At 42.0% G+C, this 25,169-nt stretch overlaps 1 protein-coding gene across 6 annotated transcripts in view; it reads left to right on the top strand.

The window, feature by feature from the left end:
* LOC309393200 (uncharacterized protein) overlaps nt 1-25,169 on the top strand; it is a 91,094-nt gene that overhangs the window by 27,564 nt on the left and 38,361 nt on the right. For all 6 annotated transcript variants that reach the window (XR_014175550.1, XR_014175551.1, XM_081955116.1 and 3 more), the window contains 2 exons: nt 22,687-22,847; nt 24,960-25,012. Coding sequence is in view for 4 of the 6 variants with exons in the window: in XM_081955116.1 (XP_081811242.1) it covers nt 22,687-22,847; nt 24,960-25,012 (214 nt within the window). In the remaining 2 variants the exon portion in view is untranslated. The remainder of the gene's footprint in view (nt 1-22,686; nt 22,848-24,959; nt 25,013-25,169) is intronic.

Genomic DNA, 25,169 nt, shown 5'->3' with positions numbered 1-25,169 from the left:
TCATAACAACTATTTTGATGTGTTGGTTGTCTTAAGGCTATGTGTTGAGTTCTGGGTAACTGTGCTTTACTTTATTATAGTTGCATGAGCTTGCTTTATCTACGAATTTTCCCCAAGTATTACAACCTTATTCTCCCCTAGGTGGGGGGGAACTTTATCACGGGAGTTGTCATTTGCATAAGCTGCCTTGTATAGGTTTCCATCTAGAAGCTTAGGAAACCTCCTGACTGGGTAATGCGATGCTGGCGAATTTTCCAGGCTTTTCCATATCAGTTGGGAATTTAGATTATGTCAACAATCAGTGTTTGATGGCTGCATATATTATTAGCTTTTTAAAAAATGAATATCTGACTCACCCTTGCAAACAAAGTGACCGGTGTGCCTGGGGCCCTAACTTAAAACATATATCATTTGGCAGTTATTAATTTGGGCTGGCACCTTTCTTCTCTCCTTTCTTGTTTTCTGGATGAAATTCTCACAGCTCTGCCAGTCCCATCTATCACTTGGAGGCAGCTGTACCATTGGCTTAGAAAGGATCCATTGAACACTGTTCTACATACTGTCTCAGCCCTGAGGTAAAATCTGTTACAAACATAAATCTGTTGTTTTTGTCCCCCTTTTTCCATGAGCTCATTTATCACATGTAACAGGGTTTAAATTTATCCAAAATGCTCCCACAACTAAAGTTTCCCACAAGTAAAATCTGACTCATTGTGTTCTAGTTGGACAAAAAAATAAAAATATAATTTAGAATCCAGCAGAAATAGCATATAGGCTCCAGGCAACACACAAATAAGTGAGCCATTTTTTTTTTGAGACAGGAAATTGATTAAATAAGTAAGCTATACGAGAGATGAGCAAGTCATAGCCCAAAGATTATAGTACTTTGATTTCTAGCCTCCACTGAAACCTTGTTGCCTGGCTGTATCAGATAATGGGAAATCTCACTTATACTATCTTAATTTCAATCACTAAATATAGATAAGATGTAAGGCCACAATTATATATAAAAGATAGCTAGTTTGAGACACTGTGTATGACTCAGTGGAGAAGAGCTGTACACTTCTGCCGTAGGTTGATGGAGATTCTCAGTCATCCAGATCATGGTTGTCCCAAAGGTGCTTTTTCAAAAGGCAATTGGACTTTGTTTTTCCCTGAAGATGTTTCACTTCTCATCTAAGAAGCTTCTTTAGTTCCCTTGTCCTTCCCCTAACTCTAGGGAAAGCTCATCTTCATTTCTTAACCAAGGAAACCAGCATTGCCCAAAGGCACTTCTGCGGCCATGTGGCTAGCATGACTATACACTGAGGGACACTGAACACTCTTACTATCCCACTGAAGTGGTACCTATTTATCTACTCACATTTGCATGCTTCCAAACTGCTAGGTGGACAGGAGCTTGGGCAAATATGTGAACTTACACCATTGCTCAGTGCTCATGTCTCAAACCCGGACTTGTCATATTTATAGCTGATCAGCTAAGTGTCTTTAACCACTTTAAAAAATCCTAATCATGTATCAGAAAAAGTAAAAATAGCCCTTAATTTACAACTGTTCATTTAGCAATCATTCAAAGTTAAAATGTCACTGATAAAGTAACTTCTGATGAATCCTCCCACTTCTGACCATCCCAGCATACCCATGGATATGTGATTAAAAATTCAGGTGCTTGGCAACTGGTTTGTATTTACAATATTTGCAGTATCTCAGGATTGCATTATTGCTACTTGCAATCTTCCAAACCATCTTTTGACAAGCAAAGTCAATGGGAGGAAGCCAGATTCGTTTAATGACTATGAGATTAATATAACAGCTGCAATGATTTGCTTAAGAACTGGGCATAAGAGGTCACAAGATTGGAGGAACTCACCTTGTTCAGCGACGGAAACGTCTGGTTCCATCTGTGGTTATAAACTGAGGACTATCTGTAATGGCAAAGCATGTTTGTATTGTTACCAATAAAAGTACATGGTCACAGGAGCTGACCTTTACTTGAAGAATACCTTTCCCTGTGTGTGATTGTGATATTTTATCTGGAGATATTTTCTAGCTCACTGTTTTTGAGAGATCCATCATTTGCCCTTAAATTAGATCCAAAAAAAGAATGTATGTACGTTGCTGAAGTAAAAGGCCAAGTCCACAGGGCCATGGCTAGCAATAAAGCACATCAAGGACAGTTTTCAGCATTTTAAGGAATGGATGGAAAAACTCCTGGCTGAAAGCCTGCAGAGACACTGCCAGTTAATGTTGGCAATGTTGAAATAGCTGTATCAATACTCTGATTCACTATTAAGGAAGGTTCCTGTGTTCCATGATCACACCAAGATAACCTAAATGCACCAAAATCTGAAGACTTTTGAGTGGAAGAAGCAGATTAATCATTGGTTTAACCATGTGAAAAGATGCCAATCAATAATGCATTTGGAGAAGAGGGCAAATGTGAATTTTCTTACACCCTCATCCCAACCGTCATCTGTTATTAGCTGTAGAAAAGTAACTTCTCCTAAAACCAGTGAAAGTATCTCCCTAGAGTCTATGGAGATTCTCAGTCATCCAGGGCATAGTTGTCCCAAAGGCGTTTTTGCAAACGGCAAGTGGACTTTTTTTTCCTTGAAGGTCATTTCACTTCTCATCCAAGGAGCTTCTTCAGTTTGAACAAAGTCCAGTCGCCTTTTGAAAAAGCACTTTTGAGATATCTCCCTAGAGATTGAAGCAGTTCCAGGAGGGTTCTGAATAAAACCAGGACATGGATGAGCTAATGGTCATCCTATCCTCCTCCCCATGTCAAATATTTAGACTTTAAAAAGAATGATAGAAACAAAATACATACAATAAACCATTTAATATCCCATTTCCCTAAAAATAAGACCTCCCCAGATAATAAGCCCTGCGCTAAAATAAGTCCTCTCCTGAAAATAAGCCCTCCCCAAAAATATTGCAACACAGCAACAGCCATGAGGTGACCACACTTGCTACCTCCGGCACCCCCAAAATAATAAAGACCTCTCTGAAAATAAGGCCAAGTGCTTATTTCATGGGTCAAAAGAAAATAAAACCCTGATCCATGTGCTTTCCATTGCCTGTGGTGCAGTTTTCTCAGTTTATACTGATTGATTGATTGATTGATTGATTGATTGACTTTTCCTCTACTGACCACTCTAATACATGCCCATCCCATTTAGTGACCATTTGAAGTTACAATGACACTGAAAAAAAATGACTTAAGACCATTTCGTAAGTCACTCTTATGACAGTTGCAGCATCCCCATGCTCATGTGATTTACATTCAAATACTTGACAAGTGGTCCATATTTATGACGGTTGTAGGATCTCAGGGTCATGTCATCATCTTTTGCGACCTTCTGACAAGCAAAGTCAATGGGGAAGCCAGATTCATTTAACAACCGTGTTACTAGTTTAACAATTGCAAGTGATTTAACAAATGTGGGAAGAAAAGTCATAAAATGGGGCAAAACTCATTTAACAACATAAATTCTGAGTTTAATTGTGGTCCTAAGCCAAGAAGTGCCTGTAATAGACATATCAATTCTACTTAGAAGAGACACTTATGGAAGTCCATGGAAGCCATACCATATCAGACTTTTAGATTAGCACTTTGCATTGTTCCCAGACAGTGAATGAAAGCCAAAGGAGGGTGCCTACAGTAATTGTTATCTACCAACAAATAAGCTGTCATAAACATAGATACTTGTATGGTTCATTCAGTCTAAATTCTTCTACTATGATCTGAGTTACTATTGCTGGTACATATCAGTCCAACGTGAGTGGCAATTGGTGTTCCATCTGAAACTGCACAACCTTTCCAGTCATGATCTCCACATTCCAATCTACTAGTATCCAAGAAGCCAGAATTACCCTCAGTTCCACCCATAATTAAGCATAGAGTAGCTCCCCTTCAGCTACTTTGTCCCCTCCAGACCAGTTAGTCTCTAGGCCAGATGTGGGGAACTATGGTCCTGTTATGATTTGTAGACTTCAACTTCCAGAATTCCCATGATGACTCAGGAATTCTGGGAGTTGAAGGCCACATCACAAAATGGCCATAATTCTCAAGACTTGGTTATCTCACAACTCACACCCATGAACTCACACCCATGAAAGGCAGATGCAAACATTAAACTACTATTTACTATCCAAAGTAACATATTAGCAGGCAAAACGAATTTAAAGAAAAAAGTATTCGACTGAATGAAATATTTGTTTAGGATCAGCAAGTGATATATTTGCTACTTGCAATCATTAGTCATGGTGCAGAAGAATTCAGACTTAGACCTCATATTAGTGTTGGGGGAAGAATGTCAAGAGCTATTTTCCATTTCTACAAAAAACAGGACCAGCAATTATACGTTTCAGCTACCTAAATTTCATTTAAAGATAAGAAAACACTTGATGGTAAGATCTGTATAATAATGGAATATCCTGCCTAACAGAAGCTGTGAGTTTTCCATCTCTGGAGGCTTTTAAGAAGAATGGTTTAATTAGTTTCTCAAGAATGGTTTAATTAGTTTTCCTGCACACTACAGAGGGTCAGATTAAATGTTCCTTTTGGTTCCTTCTAATTCCACAATTCTATGATTCTATAGATCAACATACTTTTGGAAATTATTAAGGGATGATAGAAGCTGAAGCAGGGATCTCAATAAATACAAGTTCTACCAGTGATGCCTAACCAATCAGTAATTTATATAATATTGATCGATACAATCTGTGCCTTTGACACTTGTGCTTACTACAAACAAAGGTTTATTGTCCTTGTTATGCTCAGGAACATAGTTGAGACTTCAGAGATACAGTATGTAACACATATTTAGTAATTAGTTAAACAATGATGGCAAAAATGTGTTTTGGCAAGTTAAACACGGTCACCACTTCCACAACTGATCATCTTATTAAAAACATTTTTATTTATACTCATAAAGCATCTAAAATCTAACTACTTAAGCAATTTATTTGGAGAATAGCAACAATGCAACGAAGATCTATTAACTTTATGTTAGGAATTTGAAATCCAGTTCAGAATATGTTTTGAAAATCCATACAAATTAATGAGGCTGCTAAACAGGCTATTTGGTTTCAAGTTTTTGGTTGCTGTTGTATACTTGGATCATAAAGAATGAAGAGCAAGGTTTGATAAAATGGAATAATGTGGTATGACTAGTCCCACAACTACCGTATTGCCCCCAAAATAAGCACTTGGCCTTATTTTCGGGGAGGTCGTATTATTTTTGAGGTGCAGGAGGTGGCGAGCGTGGTCACCTCAGGGCTGCTGCTGTGTTGCAATATTTTCCGGGAGGGCTTATTTTCAGGGATGGGCTTATTTTAGAGCATGCACTCAAAATCCCAATTGGGCTTATTATCCAGGGAGGCCTTATTTTGGGGGAGACAGGGTAGCTGAGTTCATAACTGATTAAAAAAACATAGCAAGTGTGTAGTTCTTAATGAATATTTACCTATATGAAGGGAGGTACACAATGGGCTCTGCTTGTAATTTTGGATTGCCACAACACAAAAATGCTTTATCCTGAAAAATTGGAAAGAGTAAGGGGAGGCAAAAAGTTGGTGAGAGGTTTAGCGGCTACATCCTTGTGAATAATGGTTAAAAGAATTGCATATGTTTAGTCTAAAGAAAAGAAAATAGAGGGAGCATTATACAGGCTTACTAATATTTGAAGGATTATCACAGGGAATGGGGTATTGATTTATTCTCTGCAGTGCTCAAGGTTAGAAGAATCAAAAGGCTTTACAGAGATAGTCCAAAATTCAAATTGAGGAGGAATTTCATGAGTATGAAACTATTAATGAGTAAAACAGCCTTCTGGAGATATGGATAATTTATCATGGAGGCTTTCAAAGGTTGAAAATCTTTTTTTTTTCTGTTATCTAAGAAAAAAACATATTAAGCTGATTCTGGTAAACGTGGAAGAGACCTCAATTTGGAGAGGTAGAAATCCTCTCTATAGAAGGATCAGAAGGTGCAAAATGTTTGCTTCCTAAAAGTCCCTTTGGACCAGTCTAAAGTTGACGTAGTTGGTCAGGACCTAGGTCATAAGAAGAGGCCTCAGAACTTGTTATTACTAGCACTCATTGATATTCACAAAATGGGAATAAGGTGAACAAGTGACATGTATCATAGAATCATGCCAACTACACAAAATACATAATTTGTGTCAACCTCAGACACCATTATGGCCACTGGATGCCTTTGTCAGCCTGGCAAACATTTGGAAACCTTTTCATCCCTCTCCCTGGCTGAAAACTGATTGCTTTAGTCCAGTGATGGTGAACCTATGGCACGCGTGCCACAGGTGGCACGCGGAGTCATTTGTCAGGGCACGCGAGGCGCTGCCCTGGTGCTGGCCAGCTGAATTCATCCTTTTCTAAAGCCATTTTACGCCCTCCCCAGACTCCAGAGGCTTTATAGGAGCCTGGGAAGGGCGAAAAGAGCCTCTCCCGCCCCGCTCCCCGGAGGCCCTTCGGAGGCTTCATGAGTTTCCCTGAAGCCTCCGGAGTGCAAAAAAACGGCCCTACAGGCAAACTGAAAGTTCGGGAATTGACGTCCTGTTTGCTTGGAGGGTCCTTTTGAGCCCTCTGGAGGCTTCAGGGAAGCCTCTTGAAGGTCCCTGAAGCCTTCGGAGCGCTTAAAATGACCCTCCGAGCAAACCGGTTTGCTCGGTGGGTCGTTTTGACTGCTTCGGAGGCTTCAGGGAAGCCTCCTGAAGGTCCCTGAAGCCTCCGGGGGGCGGGGGAGACTGTTTTTACCCTCCCCATGCTCCTATAATGCCTCTGGAGCCTGGGGAGGGCAAAAAAAGCATGAAAAAGTGTGGGGGGGCTGTAGTGCACGCATCCGCACTGGGGTGGTTGTGCATTGCATTATGGGTGCGGCACGCCTGCACATGACCCCCCTGCACTCCCCCCACTTATGGCACGCGAGCCAAAAAAGGTTTGCCATCGCTGCTTTAGTCTGTCTTTGTTTCACCTTTGCCCCTGAGAAACTTCCCATTAATCAAGTGAAAGGGGCTTATAGACACAGGGTACTTACAGTATGCTGTGAATTGTTTACTTTTAAAGCCACAAGATTTTACCCTCTGAGAAAGAGACAGCAATGGTTCTATATGGGAAACCATGGAAAAAATATATTTCAATCTGCAGGAAACTTGCCTTGCTTCAATACTTGCCTTGCTACAATAAAGCAATTGAGGAAAAAGACAATGCTGTTGGACATTCGCCCCCTCTTGGCTGGGATGATAAAACTGACTAGACATATTATTTGGGTACATAACAAATTTTGAGACCAACATTATAGATCCAACATTAAAGGAAACAGGATATGATTTGGCACCATAGCACATTTGGTTTATGCTTGCTTGACCACATTTGGCTGCATTTGGTTGAAAAGGTAGGCAAGAATTTGGTCAGATGATAATTTTGAATGGAGACCTTCAATGAATACCAGGGTTGTGAACTACCCTGGGAAGTTGGAAACCTTCACAAGAAGCAACCAATAACCATTTCTTATTGCTTCCAAGAAAATTGCATGGGTATGCTTGTGATGCTCCAGACTTCAGCATGATCTGAAGGGGACTTTGTTTTTCAGCCCAGTAAGCCAAGAATATTGAGAAAATTAAGCACTTATTATTGTAATGCTTTTTTTGGCTATTAAGCATTTTGATTTAGGGATATATGGTGTCTTTTAAACTATCCAGAATTATCTTGAGATGGACAGTTGTACAAATAGATAAAATAAAATAAAAATCTATCTAAAGAGGAAATATTGATATAGTTTTGCTCTAGTGGTTCAGGCATGAGGCTAGAAACCAGAAGATTGAGTTTTACTTCACCTTATCCACAAAAGTCAACTGGATAAATTTTTGGCCTGTCACTCTTTCTCACCCACCTCACAGGATTGTTGTAGTATAGTATGGTGTGGTGTGGTGTGGTGTGTGGTATGGTATGGTATGGTATGGTATGGTATGGTATGGTATGGTATGGTATGGTATGGTATAGTATAGTATAGTATAGTATAGTATAGTATAGTATAGTATAGTATAGTATAGGCTTTATTGTCATTGTACAAAATAAATAAAATGAAATTGGTTTTAGCCTCACTGGTGCAATCCACGACAACAAACACAAACAACATAAATAGTATAAGGAATAATCTCAATTATTTTCCCCTGAATTATGCAAGTAATTTAGGAGAAAAGAACAATGAAAAAGAAAAAAAAACCCTAGCCCTATGTTTCCGCATGTGCGTGGAGTGATTGGGGTTGTGTTTAAGTGTCTGACAGCCCAAGGATAGAGACTATCTTTAAACCTCTTTGTTCGGCTGGCTATGCTTTGATGTCTTCTGCCCGATGGTAGAAGTGCAAAGAGACACTGACCTGGGTGTGAATCATCTCTGAGTATCTTCCTTACTCTGCTAAAGCAGCGAGATCTGGCGATGTCATCCAGTGGTGTTAGAGGGCAACCAATGGTTTTTTGTGTCGAATTGATCACTCTCTGTAGTGCCTTCCTGTCCACAGCAGTTAAACCAGTATACCATATTGTAATGTAGTATGTGAGGACACTTTCTATGGTTGACCGATACAAAGAGGTCATCAGCCGTTGTTCCACCTGATTTTTTTGCAGGACTCTAAGGAAATGAAGTCTCTGTTGGGCCTTTCCAATCAGAGACATGTTGTTTTTCCAGGTGAGATCTTGACTAATAAGCACTCCCAAGAATTTAAAAGAGGAAACCCTCTCCACACAGCCCACCTCGATATACAGTGGGGCAGGCTCCTCTCTCTGCTTCCAGAAATCTAGCACCATCTCCTTTGTCTTACTAGTATTTAGATGTAAGTTGTTTTTTGAGCACCATGCGGATACCTTCTGGACTTCTTCCCTGTATGCTGATTTGTCCCCTCCAGTTATGAGACCCAGCAAAGTTGTATCATCTGCAAACTTTATTATGATGTTGGATGGATCAGAGGATATGCAGTCATATGAATACAGCAAGTACAGGTAGGGGCTGAGCACACAGCCCTGAGGGGAGCCTGTGCCGAGCTTCAGCATGGAAGATGTAAAGGACCCAACCCTTACTGTTTGTGGACGATCCATCAGAAAGTCTTTGATCCATTCGCAAGTGAGGAGAATGAAATTCAGGTCAGTCAGCTTTTCAATGAGAATGCCTGGTAAGATGGTTTTAAAGGCCAAGTTATAGCCTATAAAAAGAATTCTGACATAATTCCCAGATTTCTCAGGGTGGCTCAGTGCAATATGGAAAGCAGTGGTGATGGCATCCCCTGTCAACCTGTTGCTTCTATAAGCAAACTGGTGTCGATCAAAATTTGGTGGAAGACAGGACCTGAGGTGGTGTAGGACCAGTCTCTCAAAGCACTTCATCACTATAGACGTCAGTGCAATGAGTCTATAGTCATTCAGGCTAATTATGTTGTGGAGGACATAGGAAAAGGAAGGAGTATTAGGTATGTTTACAATCTTGAGTTATTTATAAAAAAAATACAGGATAAAAATAAATAAAAAATACCTTTGACTGCCATTGAGATTGTTTTGCTACAAGAGTTAAAGATTCCTCCTTCTCAGCCCAATTCTCATAGGTTTGGAACTCCTGATCCCAAGACCAAAATAAACTTTATTTTTTAGTTAAATGCTTTTTAAAGAATGTCTAGCCTTTTATCTGTCATTTTCACTTGTAACTCAGATAACTCCTGTAATGGTGGTCATTAAAGGGTGTTAAAATGGTTGATGCTTTGTCCTTAATTAACTTACGAATGTGCCTTTTGCTCACATCCAAGGGCACATGTAGTTGTCCAAAATCAAATCAGTTATTTCCTTCTAACAGCCTTTAATGACTTTATGATTGATTAAGAGCATTCACTTGGCTTGAGCGAAATGATCCTGTTATATTCACAACTGCCAAAGTAGGTGAGGGGTGGGGAGTTTCCTGCCTTGTATCTATTCCCATCCCATCATTCAAGGCTCAGTGTGAAGCAGAAATTCTATTCTGCAGGAATTAACAGAGGATTTCACACTTTGCTGGGTAAGAAGATGATCTGAAGAAAGTCATTTAAGGCATCAGATCTGGGGGGGGAAACATGAACTTTTTTTGTATTGCTAAAGATGTTATAGGAAACACACACATAACACATTTCTTTTTCCAGTTAGTACAGGTTGACTGGCTGGCTGCTCCTTTACTTGAATTACTGATTGGAAAATAATCCATCTTCCCACGTCAACAGTGAAAGATAATTGCCTAGCAGAACTCAAACCAAAAGTTTACTAAAAAGGTACAATGCAGAGGGTAGGAATTTGTGTCAGGCATGTAGTTCCAAATTCATTTCTTTAGCAACTTAATTCTGTGCTTGCTTCGTATAAATGCCAATTCAATTCAGCGAGATTTCTATTTGATATTTAATTCTATATATCAACAGTGAAGTTGCTTTATGCTGCTTCTGATGTAGTCAAACCCGTACACAACGGGGAATATTAACAGACTTGGGGAAACAGATTTTGCAGAAGCTGGGGAAAAAATCAATAAATCAGTTAGGAAACTTGTCCTGGAAAGACAGAACATGCTTAGTGGCAAGAAAATCCAAAGAAGGAATTTCTTAAAAAAGGGATCACTGAGTTCTAGATGGGGCTTCCCTTGAGATGCACTCGGAGACTACAGTTGGTCCAGAACGCGGCCGCGCGGGTGATTATGGGGAGGACTAGATACTCCCCTGTAACACCTCTCCTGCGCGAGCTGCACTGGCTTCCTGTGGTCTTCCGAGTGCGTTTCAAGGTTTTGATTATGATCTTTAAAGCGCTTCATGGCATAGGGCCTAGTTACATGCAGGATCGCATCCTGCCCCACACATCCCTACGACCGATTCGCTCACACAGAGAGGGACTTCTCCGGGTGCCGTCCGCCAAACAGTGTCGGGGGGCGACACCCAGGAGCAGAGCCTTCTCTGTGATGGGCCCAGCCCTGTGGAATGACCTCCCCCGTGACATCAGGATTACGTCCGATCTCCGCTCCTTCCGTGTACAGCTGAAGACCCACCTCTTTCAATTATCTGGCCTGGCTCAATCGTAATTTTTCTCTTATTCCTCCTAACTGTTTTTTAAATTGTTTTTAAACGTTAAATTTTTAATTACATATTGAGTTCTTACAATTGGGGTATTTTAATGCTAATTTTAACTGTCTATATGATGTAATTTGTTACCTCCTCCGTGTCCGTGTCCGTGTATGTGTATATGTGTTTGGTATGTATGTATGTCTATTTGTTTTTATACATTTTCTATGTTTTATATGCTCCATTGTACGCCGCCCCGAGTCCTACTTGGAAAGGGAGCGGCTAATAAATTCAATTTATTATTATTATTATTATTAGATGATTGACTGCACCTCTAAAAATGATGACATCAGTTGTCTTTTGCTTTATTTCCAGCTTATAATATAAATAATATATTCAATTCCTCTTTTTACCATATTTCATAACTGTGCATAATCAAATTCTGGAGTAAGTTGATGAATATCACATGTAAAGAAATAGAGTCATTTAACATGTACAAATACACTGAATATCTGTTCCTGTTTAATAGAATGAATGTCTATGGAGATTCTCAATTAATCAAGTTTAATTAATACATCAGAAGCAGCATGGTTGTCCCAAAAGTATTTTTTTCTAAAAGGCAACTGGCCTCTATTATTATTATTTTCTTTGAAAACATTTCACTTCTCATCCAAAAAGTTTAATAGAGCATTCCATGATCTAACCCAGTGGTCCCCAACCTTTCCAACTTGGCGGTCTGTGTGGCCTAGGGGTGGTGCGTGAGTGGCAAGCACACAGATATACACACACAGCTCCATTTGTGTATGATGGCACGCACGTGCCCTTTCCTTGTGCAAATGGAGCTTCATGCGTGAGCAGAGGGTGTTTGTGCTTGTGCCTGAAGCTTCACTCATATTAGAGACAGTCACTTGTACGAGCGCGCAAAGCTCCACTTGCATGAGTAGAGTACACTTCAGTGGAGGGCACTCGTCAGCAAAGCTCCATTTTCACAAACACATGGAATTTCAAAAGCAGGCGCAAGCACCCTCTGCTCATGTGAGTGGAGTTTCACGCACACGTTTCTCCTGCTGCCTGGTTTTGAACGAGCTGCGGCCTGCTAGTGGCCTGGGGTTGGGCACCCCAAATCTAACCAAATAAGGAGGAAAAAAGGCAAGAAGATGTGATTGGCCTCATCATTGCTAGCTACCTTTGAAAGGACATCTGTTTTCTTCTAGAAGATATAGCAGGTATTTCCGCAATGAACTTTGTTCTCAGTGCTTAACAAGGCATCATAGAATATATGAAGTTATGAGCATGGAAGGTGCAGGTTGCTTTTCCCCAGGCTATTTCGCTATATCCAGTCCTGATTAGGAAGAAGGTGCCCTCAGCTGGTCCAAAGGTCCTTTCTAAAAGTAAGAAAATCAGCACATTTGGAGGGGAAATTATTTTGAACAGAACTGTGGAATGTTTTGGTTTTGGAACTAATGTCTCATCTAGTAACTAATTTTAAAAGTGAACTTAAAAATGCAGTCTGTCATTTTCCAAATGGATTGTTTTCAGATGTTCCTTGTTTCGCATAGAAGATGCATCTATCAGTATATATGTATTCATTCTAATCTTATAAAGATGTTGATTTCTTTAAAGCAAGAATTTGTTTTTAGAAAGGATTGATCTTTGATCAGCTTAATCAAGCAATGCCCAAATTATTTCCCTACTTGCTTTCTTTCCATTGTTTTTTCCTCTGAGTAATCAGTTAGGGTATTGAGTGTATTTACCATTAACAATTATTATCTCTATAGTAGGACCAAAATAAAGGTTTTAAATATCTCCTCACAAAATGAGTATTTTCATGGAGGTCAGTCAAAGCAATTTCATTAACCAGTCTTTCAGTAAACACATCCTGTTATTTGGTAATAATGACCTATAAAAGAAGTTGAAGCCAATCTAAATATATCTCTTAACTATGTTACACGACTAGATTATTAAACAACATACAAAATCACTTCCTGTCTATATATAGATACAGTGGCATATTGTGTTATAACAAAAGAACCCCCATTTTATCAACACTTCTGGTATATTTTTTAGAACATTAGAAAAGCCAGAATCAGCAGCCAATGTTATTAAATTAAACATAGCTGCAGATTGAGGAGTTCCTCCTTACTTAATGAGACTTGCCTTAATTTTGGTTTGTTAGTTGGATCAGTATGAATGTAAGCTGAGTAGCAAAACACTTATTTTGAAACTGAAAGATCCAGGTTCAATCCACAGCCTTTCCAGATAGCATTGGAAAAATCCCTACGTGAAACTCTGCAGAGTTGGTGATACTAAATGTCAACAATATTAACATTTGCCACACAGGACTTTATAAGCAAGAATTAGCAACTTGTATTACATGGCAGCTAGGGCAAACTGTGGACCAGCTGAACTGATCCTCTTTCTACGTGGTCACTAAGAAATGAAAATGACGTGATGCCACATAATCCATCAAACTCTCAACAAAGGAAGTTTTACTTTTGTACATGTTGGATCTTCCATGAATGGATATATATTGTATGTAGTCTTTGACTTACAATCACAATTGGGACTGGAAAAAAAGTGACCATTACATGAGTCGTATCTGATTTTACAACCTTTATTTCCACAACTGTTAAGTGAATCCTGCTTTCCCTGTTGACTTTACTTGTTTGGAAGCCAGCTGGGAAATCACCAATGGTGATCACATCACCACAGCATACTGCAAACACATATGCTGGTTGTTAAGCACCCTAAGCCTGATCAACTGCAATGGTCATAAATTGCAAGTCTGGTTGAAAGTCACTTTTTTGTTCCATACCACTGTTACTTTGAACGATTGCTAAACAAATTGTTATAAGTTGGGGGCTATCAACTAGTAGTAACTAGCAATTAGCAAGTTCTTGCCATATCTTCTTAGGGACGCGGTGGTTCAATGGTTAAGATGCTGAGCTTGTCGATCAGAAAAGTTGAATCATGAGCACCACATACAGTAACTGAGTGAGCTCCCATTACTTGTTCCAGCTTCTGCCAACCTAGCAATTCGAAAGCATATAAAAATGCAAGTAGAAAAATAAGAATCACCTTTGGTGGGAAGGTAACAGTGTTCTGTGCGCCTTCGGCATTTAGTCATGCCAGTCATGTGACCACAGCGACATCTTTGGATAGTGCTGGCTCTTGGGCTTTGAAATGGAGATGAGCACCGCCCCCTAGAGTTAGGAACAACTAGCACATCTATGTAAGGGGAACCTTTACCTTGCCATATCTTAAAAATTTAAACTATTTGGGCAAGGTTTGGAAATGGAACTTACTGCTTCAGAAAATAGCACCCTGAGCAGATCTGAGCACAGAAATATTACTTCTTTCAGCAGAAAAATGCAAAGACTTGAAATCAGTGGAAGGTAGAGAAAAATATCCTACAATGTGTTAAGTCCTCGACTTGCGACCAGTCCTAAATCCTCGACTTACGACCGGCCACAAGTCCTCAACTTACAATTGACAGTCGGGTGCCTGATTGGCTGGCTGAAGCGCAAGCTGTTTGCACCATTTCCATTGGTCGGCCTGCTTGACAGCTCGTGTATAAATAGCTGTCCAGCAGGGTGAGGTGCTGAACTCTGTATATAGTTATTCTAGTTGCTGTTCCATTACAATGAAAGCTTTTCTACTTACCTCAGCTGTTCCACGTCTCTTTAATTAGTCCAGTCTTCAATACTGGCGACGAGGATGGGATGCTGAAGGTTTCCTGCTAGAACAGTAAAGGAGAAGGAACAATTAATTCCTTTTCTCTTCACGGGAAAAAATATTTTTTACCTCTGCACTGCTGATCGCTATGGCTTCGCTGCCTCAGTTCACACCTTTCGGCTCACCGCACAAATCGTGGACCGGGTTCCTCAAGCGATTCCAGTGTTTCCTGATTGCTAATAATATTCATCTACTATTTGTGCATGGGGTCCGCAATGTCTGTCTCAAGAGGAGGCTGCTAGCCTGCGCCAATATTACCTTACAACAGGCGATGAATGAAGCCAGAGTCGCTGAGCTGTCAGATAGATCCACAGCTGAAATCCAATGGTGCCAGCAGCTGATCCCCCCCCCCCAAAGAACCTGCATCATCAACGAGTTGGCTCCCTTGGATGAACTCCACGAGGATGAGGTTGATCACTTCCGGGCTCAATAGAGAAGATCTCTACCACCTGCTACTGCCCGTTCTCCGGCGGCGGCCTGCGTGGGCTGCGGTGGTAATCATGCCTGCACAGCTTGCCATTTTAAAGCGGCCACCTGCTGCCGCTGTAATAAAAAGGGCCACCTAGCTCATGTCTGCCGTGCTGTGTTGCCGCCGGCACCTCAACCTGACTACCGACCGATGCCTCCAGGCCAGTAATGTCGGCAGCAGACCCAGAGGGATGACTGCTATGCCATCAGCAAGAAGCCACCGGAGGGCCCTACCATATCGGTCAGCAAGGCTTCGGCTGACGCAAAGAAAATCTCTGTCTCCTTAAAGATCGAAGGGGCTCCTTGCGTCATGGAGGTGGACTCGGGATCCTCCCGTTCCCTCCTCTCCTGGAGTGCCCTCTCCAAGATGCGTCCATCTCTCTCCTGCAACCGGCTGATGCCTGCCGATACCACCCTTAAAGACTACCAGGGGACTCAGATTCCAACCCTGGGCAGTTATGCGGTTTGGGTGGACTATGGGGATTTCCATGGGAAGCTCCCCATTCTAGTGATTGGGAAGCCCTTGCCGGCCCTGTTGGGCCTGGACTGGTTCCCCTCCTTAGGCCTGTCACTCCTGGGGGTTCACCATGGCACCTGCTGTCGAGGATGTCATCTCTGAGTTCGCTGACATTTTTGATGGAGCGTTATGTGAATATAGGGGTTACCCAATATCCCTAAACTTAGACCCCCAGGTCGCCCCTTTTAGGCTCAAGGCTCGCAAGGTACCATTTGCCTTGATGGCCAAGGTTGACGCGGAGCTTGACAAATTGTTGGCGCAGGGAGTCCTGGAGCCGGTCGACCACTCCAAATGGGAGACCCCCATAGTGGTCCCTGTTAAGGCCGATGACTCTATCAGGATCTGCACCGACTATAAATCAACCATCAACCTTGCCCTCCAGGCAAATCCATATCCAGTTCCGGTTGTGCAGCACCTGCTCTACTCTTTGGGGCAAGGCTGCATATTCGCGAAACTGGATATGGCCCAGGCCTACCAGCAGCTCCGGGTGGATGATGAGGCCACTGCTGCCCAGACCATTGTCACCCACTGGGGTGCTTTCCGCTGTCGCCATTTACAATTTGGCATCTTTGTTGCCCCGGGGATCTTCCAGAGCCTCATGGAGCAGTTGCTCCATGGGCTCCCTGATGTGGTTCCTTACTTCAATGACATCCTGATTGCTGCCTGCAGTCGATTAGGACTCATCGAAGTTCTTAGGAAGGTCCTCCACCATTTTAGGGGCACGGGCATAAAATTGAAGCACAGCAAATGCTCCTTTGCTGTGCCACAGGTGGAATTCCTGGGCTTCCATGTGGATGCCCAGGGCATCACCCCACCCCCTCCAAACTGGAAGCCGTCAGGAATGCCCCCACTCCTACGTCCAGGGCGGAGCTGCAGGCGTTCCTCAGCCTCCTGAATTTCTATGCACCATTTTTGCCTCACAAGGCATCACTTGCTGAGCCACTTCATCTGTTGCTTGACTGTTCGGCAGCCTGGCACTGGGGCAGCCACGAAGCACATGCGTTCATGGCTGTCAAAGCCATGCTTATGTCAGTGGCTATCTTAGTACAATATAGTGACAAGTTGCCGCTGACGTTAGCATGTGATGCCTCCCTTTTCAGTGTGGGGGCTGTTCTGAACAATGTCCTTCCAAATGGCTCAGAAGCCCCCATAGCTTTTTATTCCCGGACACTCTCCTCCACTGAGAGGAACTACAGCCAGATCAACAAGGAGGCTCTGGCTGTGTGTCCGGGATTAAAAAGTTCCATGGCTACTTTTACGGATGGCATTTTACTTAATTCACCAACCACAAGCCTCTCCTTGTACCATCTACCTCTGTCCTGTCCAACCTGCTCCTGTCTTTCTCCGATGTAGCCACCCATTCGCTTGCTTACCTCGTGCTGTCCCGGGTGTTCACTTGGGTACAGAAGAGGTGGCATTTGGGCAGGGTTGGGAGGCCTTCTGCCCTTTCAAGACCTGCCAGCTGGAGCTCTCCCTCCACAGCAGGTGCTTGCTTTGGGGCAACAAAGTGATTATTCCTCCCTCCTTGCGCCACCAAGTGCATCTTCACCAGGGCCACCCAGGCATAGCTCGCATGAAAGCTCTGGCTCGCAGCTATGTCTGATGGCCCAAGATGGACAAGGAGATAGCTACTTGGGTCAGCCGTTGCACACCCTGCCAGCTCTCCCACCCTGCCCCTCCAGCCGTTCCCATTAGATACTGGGAGGTTCCTAGGGGACCCTGATCAATAAAGTGGTGGCTTATCTCCTCGGCCAACACTCCACCCTATGTCCCCTGTCTAACAAAAGCCCCGCGGGGCTGCTTATGGGCCGCCACCTGTGAACCACTCTAGACCGTCTGCACCCTCTATATAACACCGTGCAGCCTTGCAACCTGGGGGTGCCTCCATGCCTCTTCGGGGAGGGGGACCTGGTTTTCGCCAGGAGTTTCACAGGGGATCTAAGGTGGGTGCCTGCCACCATCACCAAAGTAACAGGTTCCTATTCTTATAGGGTCAGACTTCCCGATGGCAGCGAGTGGTGGCACCATGTGGATCAACTAAGGCACCGCCTACCCACCAAGGCCTTCTCCCAATCAGGCCTCTCCTGCCCAGTCATCACCTCATGGCAGCCTACCCTGGCACCTCCTCAATCCACCACGACACCACTTCCGCATCAACCCACCGAGGCCTTCTCCCAATCAGGCCTCATCTGCCCGGCCACCACCTCCTGGCAGCCTGCCCAGGCAACCTCCTCAAGCCGTTCCATCGTTGCTAGTTCAGCTACCTGTTCCAAGTTCACCGTCTCCATTGGTAGGCCTGGATGACATCACCTGGGGAGGAGCTACTACAGGGACGACCTACCTTGCGACCGCTCCTCTGCAACTGCGTCATTCTGGGCAGGTCCGGCGCTGCCCCACCTATCTAAGCAAGTACGCATGCGCCCCTACCGCACACGTGTGCCCGCTGGTGGGGAAGGAGTGTTAAGTCCTCGACTTGTGATCGGTCCTAAGTCCTCGACTTACGACTGGTCCTAAGTCCTTGACTTACGACCGGCCGCAAGTCCTCACTTACGATTGACAGCCGGCAACTGCTCAGCCGCACCTGATTGGCTAAGGCGTGGCTGGCTGAAGCGCGTATAAATAGCTGTCCAGCAGGGCGAGTTGGTGAACACTATATATAGTTATTCTAGTTGCTGTTCCATTACAATAAAAACTGTTCTACTTACCTCAGCTGTTCCACATCTCTTCAATCAGCCCAGTCTTCAATTCAATGTTTCTTAGGCTCAGAGTATTTTTGGTTTTTAATGGTATGCCAGGAGTGCATTCCAAAAAGTCACAGGGATCAGGACAAAAAAAAATGGATAGCATTAAGGCAAAAGCTAAATTTAATTTAATTTAATGTACTTAATTGTAGATGACCTGATTATTCTCCATGTGTTTAATAGCATTGTCCTGCCACATTAAACATTAAAATCTCATAGCAGTTTTAGGCAATTCTCAAGAGGCATCTGAAACTTCGAGGATCACATGTGACCTAAAGTTTTAGCTATTATTAATGCTGGGCAGAGCAATTCTGCATCCTTGCTTGTACCTTTGTTGCTGGTCAGGTCCTATTTATTTGATGAAAGAAATTTTGCTATGGAAATTATTTCAAAAGATAAGATAGTGTTATTTTTAGAGAAACTTTCAGAGATGAAATGGGGTATTCTTGAACTTGGTTGAGGTAATCAAGGATGTATGTGAATCTCCTCTTTCATTTTATAATCATCTCTAGTTTCCCAAATTAATCCCAAGAGAAGCTTTAATGAGGAAACTCCGTTTGTGGGTCTTTCTCAAAAGTAATGTTAGGGTTTTTTTCCCCTAAAGCAATAGCGAATTTCTCCTAGAAGTTCAGATATATATATATATATTTACCAGCATCTCTGCTAATGGCTTCGGGAGAGAATTCCAAAACACGATTTTATTGTAGCTGCACTCTGACTAAAGGTAAATGTTCCCCTCGTACATAGGTGCTAGTCGTTCCCGACTCTAGGGGGTGGGGTTCATTTCCATTTCAAAGCCAAAGAGCCAGTGCTGTCCGAAGACGTCTCTCTCGTCATGTAGCCTGCATGACTAAAGGCCAAAGGCGCAAGGAACACTGTTACCTTCCCACTAAGGTGTTCGCTATTTTTCTACTTGCATTTTTACATGCTTTCGAACTGCTAGGTTGGCAGAAGCTGGGATAAGTAACGGGAGCTCACTCCATTACATGGCACTAGGGATTCAAACCACCAAACTGCCGACCTTTCTGATCGACAAGGTCAGCATCTTAGCCACTGAGCCACCGGATCCCTACACTCTGAGTACCAAACAGTTTAAACTCACACTTGCCCAAGGTGAGAGGTGTGGCATTATCTTTGAGCAACTAATCAGAAAGGTTTATATGTGTATAAATTAATGATGACAATAATGTAGAAATTCATCCTGAATAGCAAATAGGAAAAGTACTCGTAATTTGACAAATTCATCTATGCATTTTGTATTAGAATGGTATACATTATCATATAAAAATGAGGGCAAAGTCCAGACTTTCATGTTTAATGCAATTACATTACAACATGAAGAAATAGTCCTCTGTAATGGACTAACAAACCATTTTGAAATCTGTAGTACAAGGTTTTTTTTGTAAATAATATTGAAAATGTTGATTCAAACTGAAATCTCCATTTTTTACATGTTTAAGCAAGATGGAAAGCAGTCCAGGATGAGACCCCTCTGGAATATCCTTGATAAAAGCAGCAAGTGATCCCCCCCCCCCCATGACTTTCAACAGGCCTACGGTATTTTGATTTTTTTTTTTCAGTTTTACACAGATTGCTTGCATAAAGATCTGGAAGGACACATCAGTACAATGCAGTTCATCTTTTCAGCAATTATTAATGTTGTACCTCATGCAATTTTATGAATTATCCCTATAAAGCATTTTTTAGGGAAAGCAGCTTACAGAGATTTGAGGGCACATTAATCCATGGGATTTTTCATTGAAATAGAGAAAGCACCAATCATATCATAGCAAACTTAATTGAAACAGACTTGCTCAGATTTCAAGCATCTTGAACATGCTAAGTTGATTGGGAATGATGGAACCGCAGTCATAGAAAGGTTAAGGTCTTGATAAAACATTTTGCTCCCCAATTCCATCTAAAAGCTAAGGAGTTCCAAGATTCCAATTGAGCGAGTCCAGGGGTATTTCACGAGAAGGGTACTCCACTTTTCTGCTAGCCACCGAATGCCTTATGTCACCAGGCTTGAAATCTGGGTTTGAACAAGCGGGAACTGTACTGCCTACGGTCTGACCTAAGTGTAGTACACAGAATTATCTGCTACAACATCCTTCCTGTCAATGATGACTTCGGCTTCAACTGCAACAATACACAACAATATGCACAATAGATACAAACTCATGGTAAACCACACCAAACTCGATTTCAGAAAATAGTGACTTCAGCAACAGAGTGATCATTGCCTGGAATGCACAACCTGACTCTGTTGTTGCATCCTCAAACCCCCATAACTTTAACCTTATACTGTCTAACATTGACCTCACCCCATTCCTAACAGGTCAGTAGAGGCATGCATAAGTGCATCAGCATGCCGAACGTCCCTGTCCTACTGTTCCCATTTATCTGTACCCATTTCCTGTGTTCTTATTCATGTTTATTGTCATTCCTGTTATCTTGTACATGATTGACAAACTAAATAAATAAATAAGTAACCAAAAAACGATTGCACTAAAAGCAGCAGCTGTCTTCCATTTTTACCAAAGGTTCATTCGGATGAATAGAATCTCTAAAATTCATATTAAACTCAGGATTAAGATAATGCCCAGGGCAATTGGAAGAAAAACAAACATTAAGAATTTTCTTTGGATAGCAAAAAGATATGCAAAGGATATCCTCTCTCACCTTTTATTCAGGATCTTTTATTCTGGTTGCCTTGATTAAACAAAACTGCCTTAGGTGAAGGATGCACAAAATTTATCAAGTTGAAAGTCAAGCCAGTTTTTTCAACTACGTTAGGACTGCATTGCAAAAGAGAAACAATTCAAAGTGCTTTAAAATGCGAGATGACAAAAATGCACAATTTTTGCTGTATTGATTAAATTAATTAAATGCTCTACTACACTTTGTAGCCAGAGGCAAAAACATACTTTAGAGACACTACCTACAGTTCCTTAAGCCAACTATGTGGTCCAAGATGTAGCTGCTTTAAAGAGTTCTAGACGGATTATGTCAGCAGCCTCATTTTTCCTAAGCATTCTTTCACTCTCAAATCTGAAACATTGCACAGCCTTCTCTATATTAATATTAATCTTTGAATTCAATGTAATGATACCATGTTTTCCCCAAAATAAGACAGGGTCTTATTTTTTTTTGACCCCCAAAATAAGCACTTGGCCTCTTGGGGAGGTCTTATTATTTTTGAAGTGCAGGAGGCGGCGAGTGTAGTCACCTCATGACTGCTGCTGCGTTGCAATATTTTCAGGGAGGGCTTATTTTTGGGAAAGGGCTTATTTTAGTGCATGTGCTCAAAAGCCTGATTGGGCTTATTATCCAGAGAGGTCTTATTTTCAGGGAAACAGGGTATAACCGCTCAGTTTTGATGCACATGGAGATAAATACAGATCTCTATGAATCAAAAGAAAAAAAAAACTTCCAGACATTTGCAAGCTCTCTGTGAATCAAAAGAACAAATATATCTTCCATAAATATTTGTTTATAAACACACACAAACACACACACACCCCAAGTATATAGACATTAAAACCTTTCATATTATTGTCTTAGTTTGGCAACACCAGGATGGAGAAAAGAGATAACAAATATACAACTACAACAGAATCAGTAGGCAGAAAAGTATCTACATCCATTTTGCTGAATTGGCACTGAAAAAACCCACGGGGTAATCCAGAACTACGGGAGCCAGGCAAAGGCTCACAAAGTCATGGCCTGGAATGCTTATGAGCTGCATAGGATTAGCTGACAGCTGCTGGCAAAGACTGCCAGGCTCAAGCACAAATGCTAGGATTCTGCAGCGTTTTAGGCTTTAAGGCAAAATCCTATTTAGAGCACCTCAGAGCCTAAATGTAGATCCTATCAGCACAACATAGGACCCATCTGCAGCTTCTTCAACCAAACATGAAAGAAGAGCTGCTTGTACTAAAAAAAAAAAAAAGATGCAGCTGCTTTAAATCTCACATACGCCTCCCTTTCCTATTATGTCTTTTAAACTTTCAATCCAAAGTGCTACAGAATCGTATTCAATAAAGCAATAAGAGATGTTTCTGTTCCCAAGACTTGCTACTTGCCTGAGACTTTGCAGGAACAAAATATTTTTTCTCGTGCATTTGCTATACCTTGTATCCTGCAGCCTCTATAGACGTGATGGCAAACCTATGACACGCATGCCAGAGGTGGTATACAGCGCCCTCTGTGGGCACGTGAGTCATCAGCCCAGTTCAGCTCCACCTCGCATGCGCACGTGCCTCCCACTGGCGATCTGGTCTTCAGGTCTCTGCCACATATACAGAGGTGTGTGTGTGTGCGAGGAGTGCATGTGAGGGGTGGGGCACGTGCAGGCTGTGTGCTCAGAGCAGGGTGCAGGGGGGGCTATGCATGCACTTTGCATTTGGGGGGTTTGGGCGCATGTGTGCTTTGGGTACTTGGTCCAGAAAAGGTTAACCATCACAACTATCTATCTATCTATCTATCTATCTATCTATCTATCTATCTATCTATCTATCTATCTATCTATCTATCTATCTATCTATCTATCAATCATCTAGCCATCCATCATCTAATAATCTATCATTAGCCACCCAACACCAAGGTCATAATCTTGGTGTTCCCCAGCAGAATGGCAAGTAGCTTCTGGAAAATCTGTAAAGTTCCTGCTTAGCTTAGCCTCAGCTTGCTTAATCCATAAACTGTGGGTGAGCTTGTTTATCTGATCCTTTCTCCAGTATTGTTCTCTGTCCCTAGTAATGTTTCCTGGTTTAGGGCGAGGGTGCAAAGGAAGACAGAATAATGAGAGTGGCTTTCTCATATTGTGATGCAAAATCTATCCCTAATGAAAGAAGAATGTTTCTGCAAAACCTCGTGCAGTTCCACCTTTTCTGATCCATCAGTGGCATACAGGTAGTCTTCAACTTATGACTGGTAGCAGCCATTCAAAATTATGGTGGAATTCCCTTCCACATCAAAGCTACTTAGGACCTGGTCTTAAAGTTATGACTGCTGCAGCATCTCCCTGGCTCTTCAACCTTCCAACTGATTGTAGGGTTGCTGCAGCACACCCAGCCAATCTCCCCCAATTCCTCCACACCAGATCCATGCAGGCCTGCTTCCCACTCCAGGTCCCACACCTTCCTCAATTACCTTTCAAAGATCTACAGCACTTGGGTTAGAGATGGAGTACTTTTTGCTGGTCCTAGTCCAAGCAGCTGCATTGAATTGTGGTCACTCAGAAAATGAAAATGTATTGCACCAAGCAGCCCAGCAATAAAACAGTCTATTCTGCTTTCCCAAAGCAGTCTGTGCAATATTTGACCACCATGTCAGCGGGAACAGGAAGTCGGGGCCATTGAGTGAGGCTGTCTCGTTTAATGGCTCTCAAAACATGTGACCATAATGGCAGGCTCCATTACAGTCTTAGGTTGAGGACTACCTGTATGTACAGCATATATGGAGAAGACAAGAAAGAGTATGTATGGGGTATATGTGTACAAGGGAGCTTTCTAAGAATTTGGAGAACAATTGAGACATATTGGTGAGCTTCAAGCAGCCCCTGGGATATAGATTATGTAACTATGCTTTAAAATGTAGCTGAAACTCTGGAAGAAAATACAAATTAAGTGTTAATTTTTGTGTGTGTTATACATTTATACTAGCTGGGTCATTCAGGGTATAGACCTAATTAAACCTGTCTGCTTTTTTCACATTGCTTAGCAACTAAGCAGAGATGAAGAAGGGTAAAGCATGTTAGTCTGGTATAATGGTTTGTACATACCATGTGTTCTTCTCAAAGCTAGCCTAGCATGTCACCTTTTGCTCTATTGGGCTTTCTGAATGTTTTGTGCATGTGTCTGTCTGTGTCTACACACACACAAACATATACCCACACATACGTACATGCAGCTGCTATTGAGCCTTTTCATTTTAGAATCAATCTATTTTCTTGTTCTTAATCCCCTGAATTCAATTGTGTTTTTTTTCCGATGCTCTTCTAATGCCTGGAACATGTATATACATATTTCATAGGAGGCATTTAACTATAGCCTAGCTAGGCATTTGAAAGCAATTTGTTTTCTGTCAAGGAGAATCAGAATAATTGGAAACAATGAAGAAGAAATATTCACTGCAGCACTGATAGAAATACATACGGGCGGGAGGGGGGGGGAAAGCTACGTAAATCTTTTTATTTCCCAATATTTATTCAATTCAAAATCTTTCCTGGGACCTTCAGAAAAAAAATAAACAGAATGTATAAAAGCACGTATATCGGTGTGGGTGCTATACAATATATTTTGCATAGCTGATTGCAATTTAAACTGACAAGTTCAGATTCCCCACCCACTGAAAATGCTGATGAATGCTCACATCCGGTACTTATATCTGGCAGTAGTTTGCTTTGCTGTTTTACAGATGACTTCAGTAGCCCCAGATGGACTTGCAGGTGCTATTCTCCCAGTATAGAGGTGAGTGGGAAATCAGGATAAGTCTATAGACAGCAGAGGTTGAAGATCAAAGAGGTGGCACTGAATTAATGGATTCTCAGAGTTAGTTGCATAATATTCCTTTAAAAAAGGGGGAGGGGACAGCCAAAGCCATATTTTGAAGGTAAAAACTTTACTT

This window comes from Natrix helvetica (assembly GCF_964273705.1).
Source record: "Natrix helvetica genome assembly, chromosome: 5".
Taxonomy (NCBI): Eukaryota; Metazoa; Chordata; class Lepidosauria; order Squamata; family Natricidae; genus Natrix; species Natrix helvetica.
This window is presented reverse-complemented; position numbering and strand designations above follow the sequence as displayed.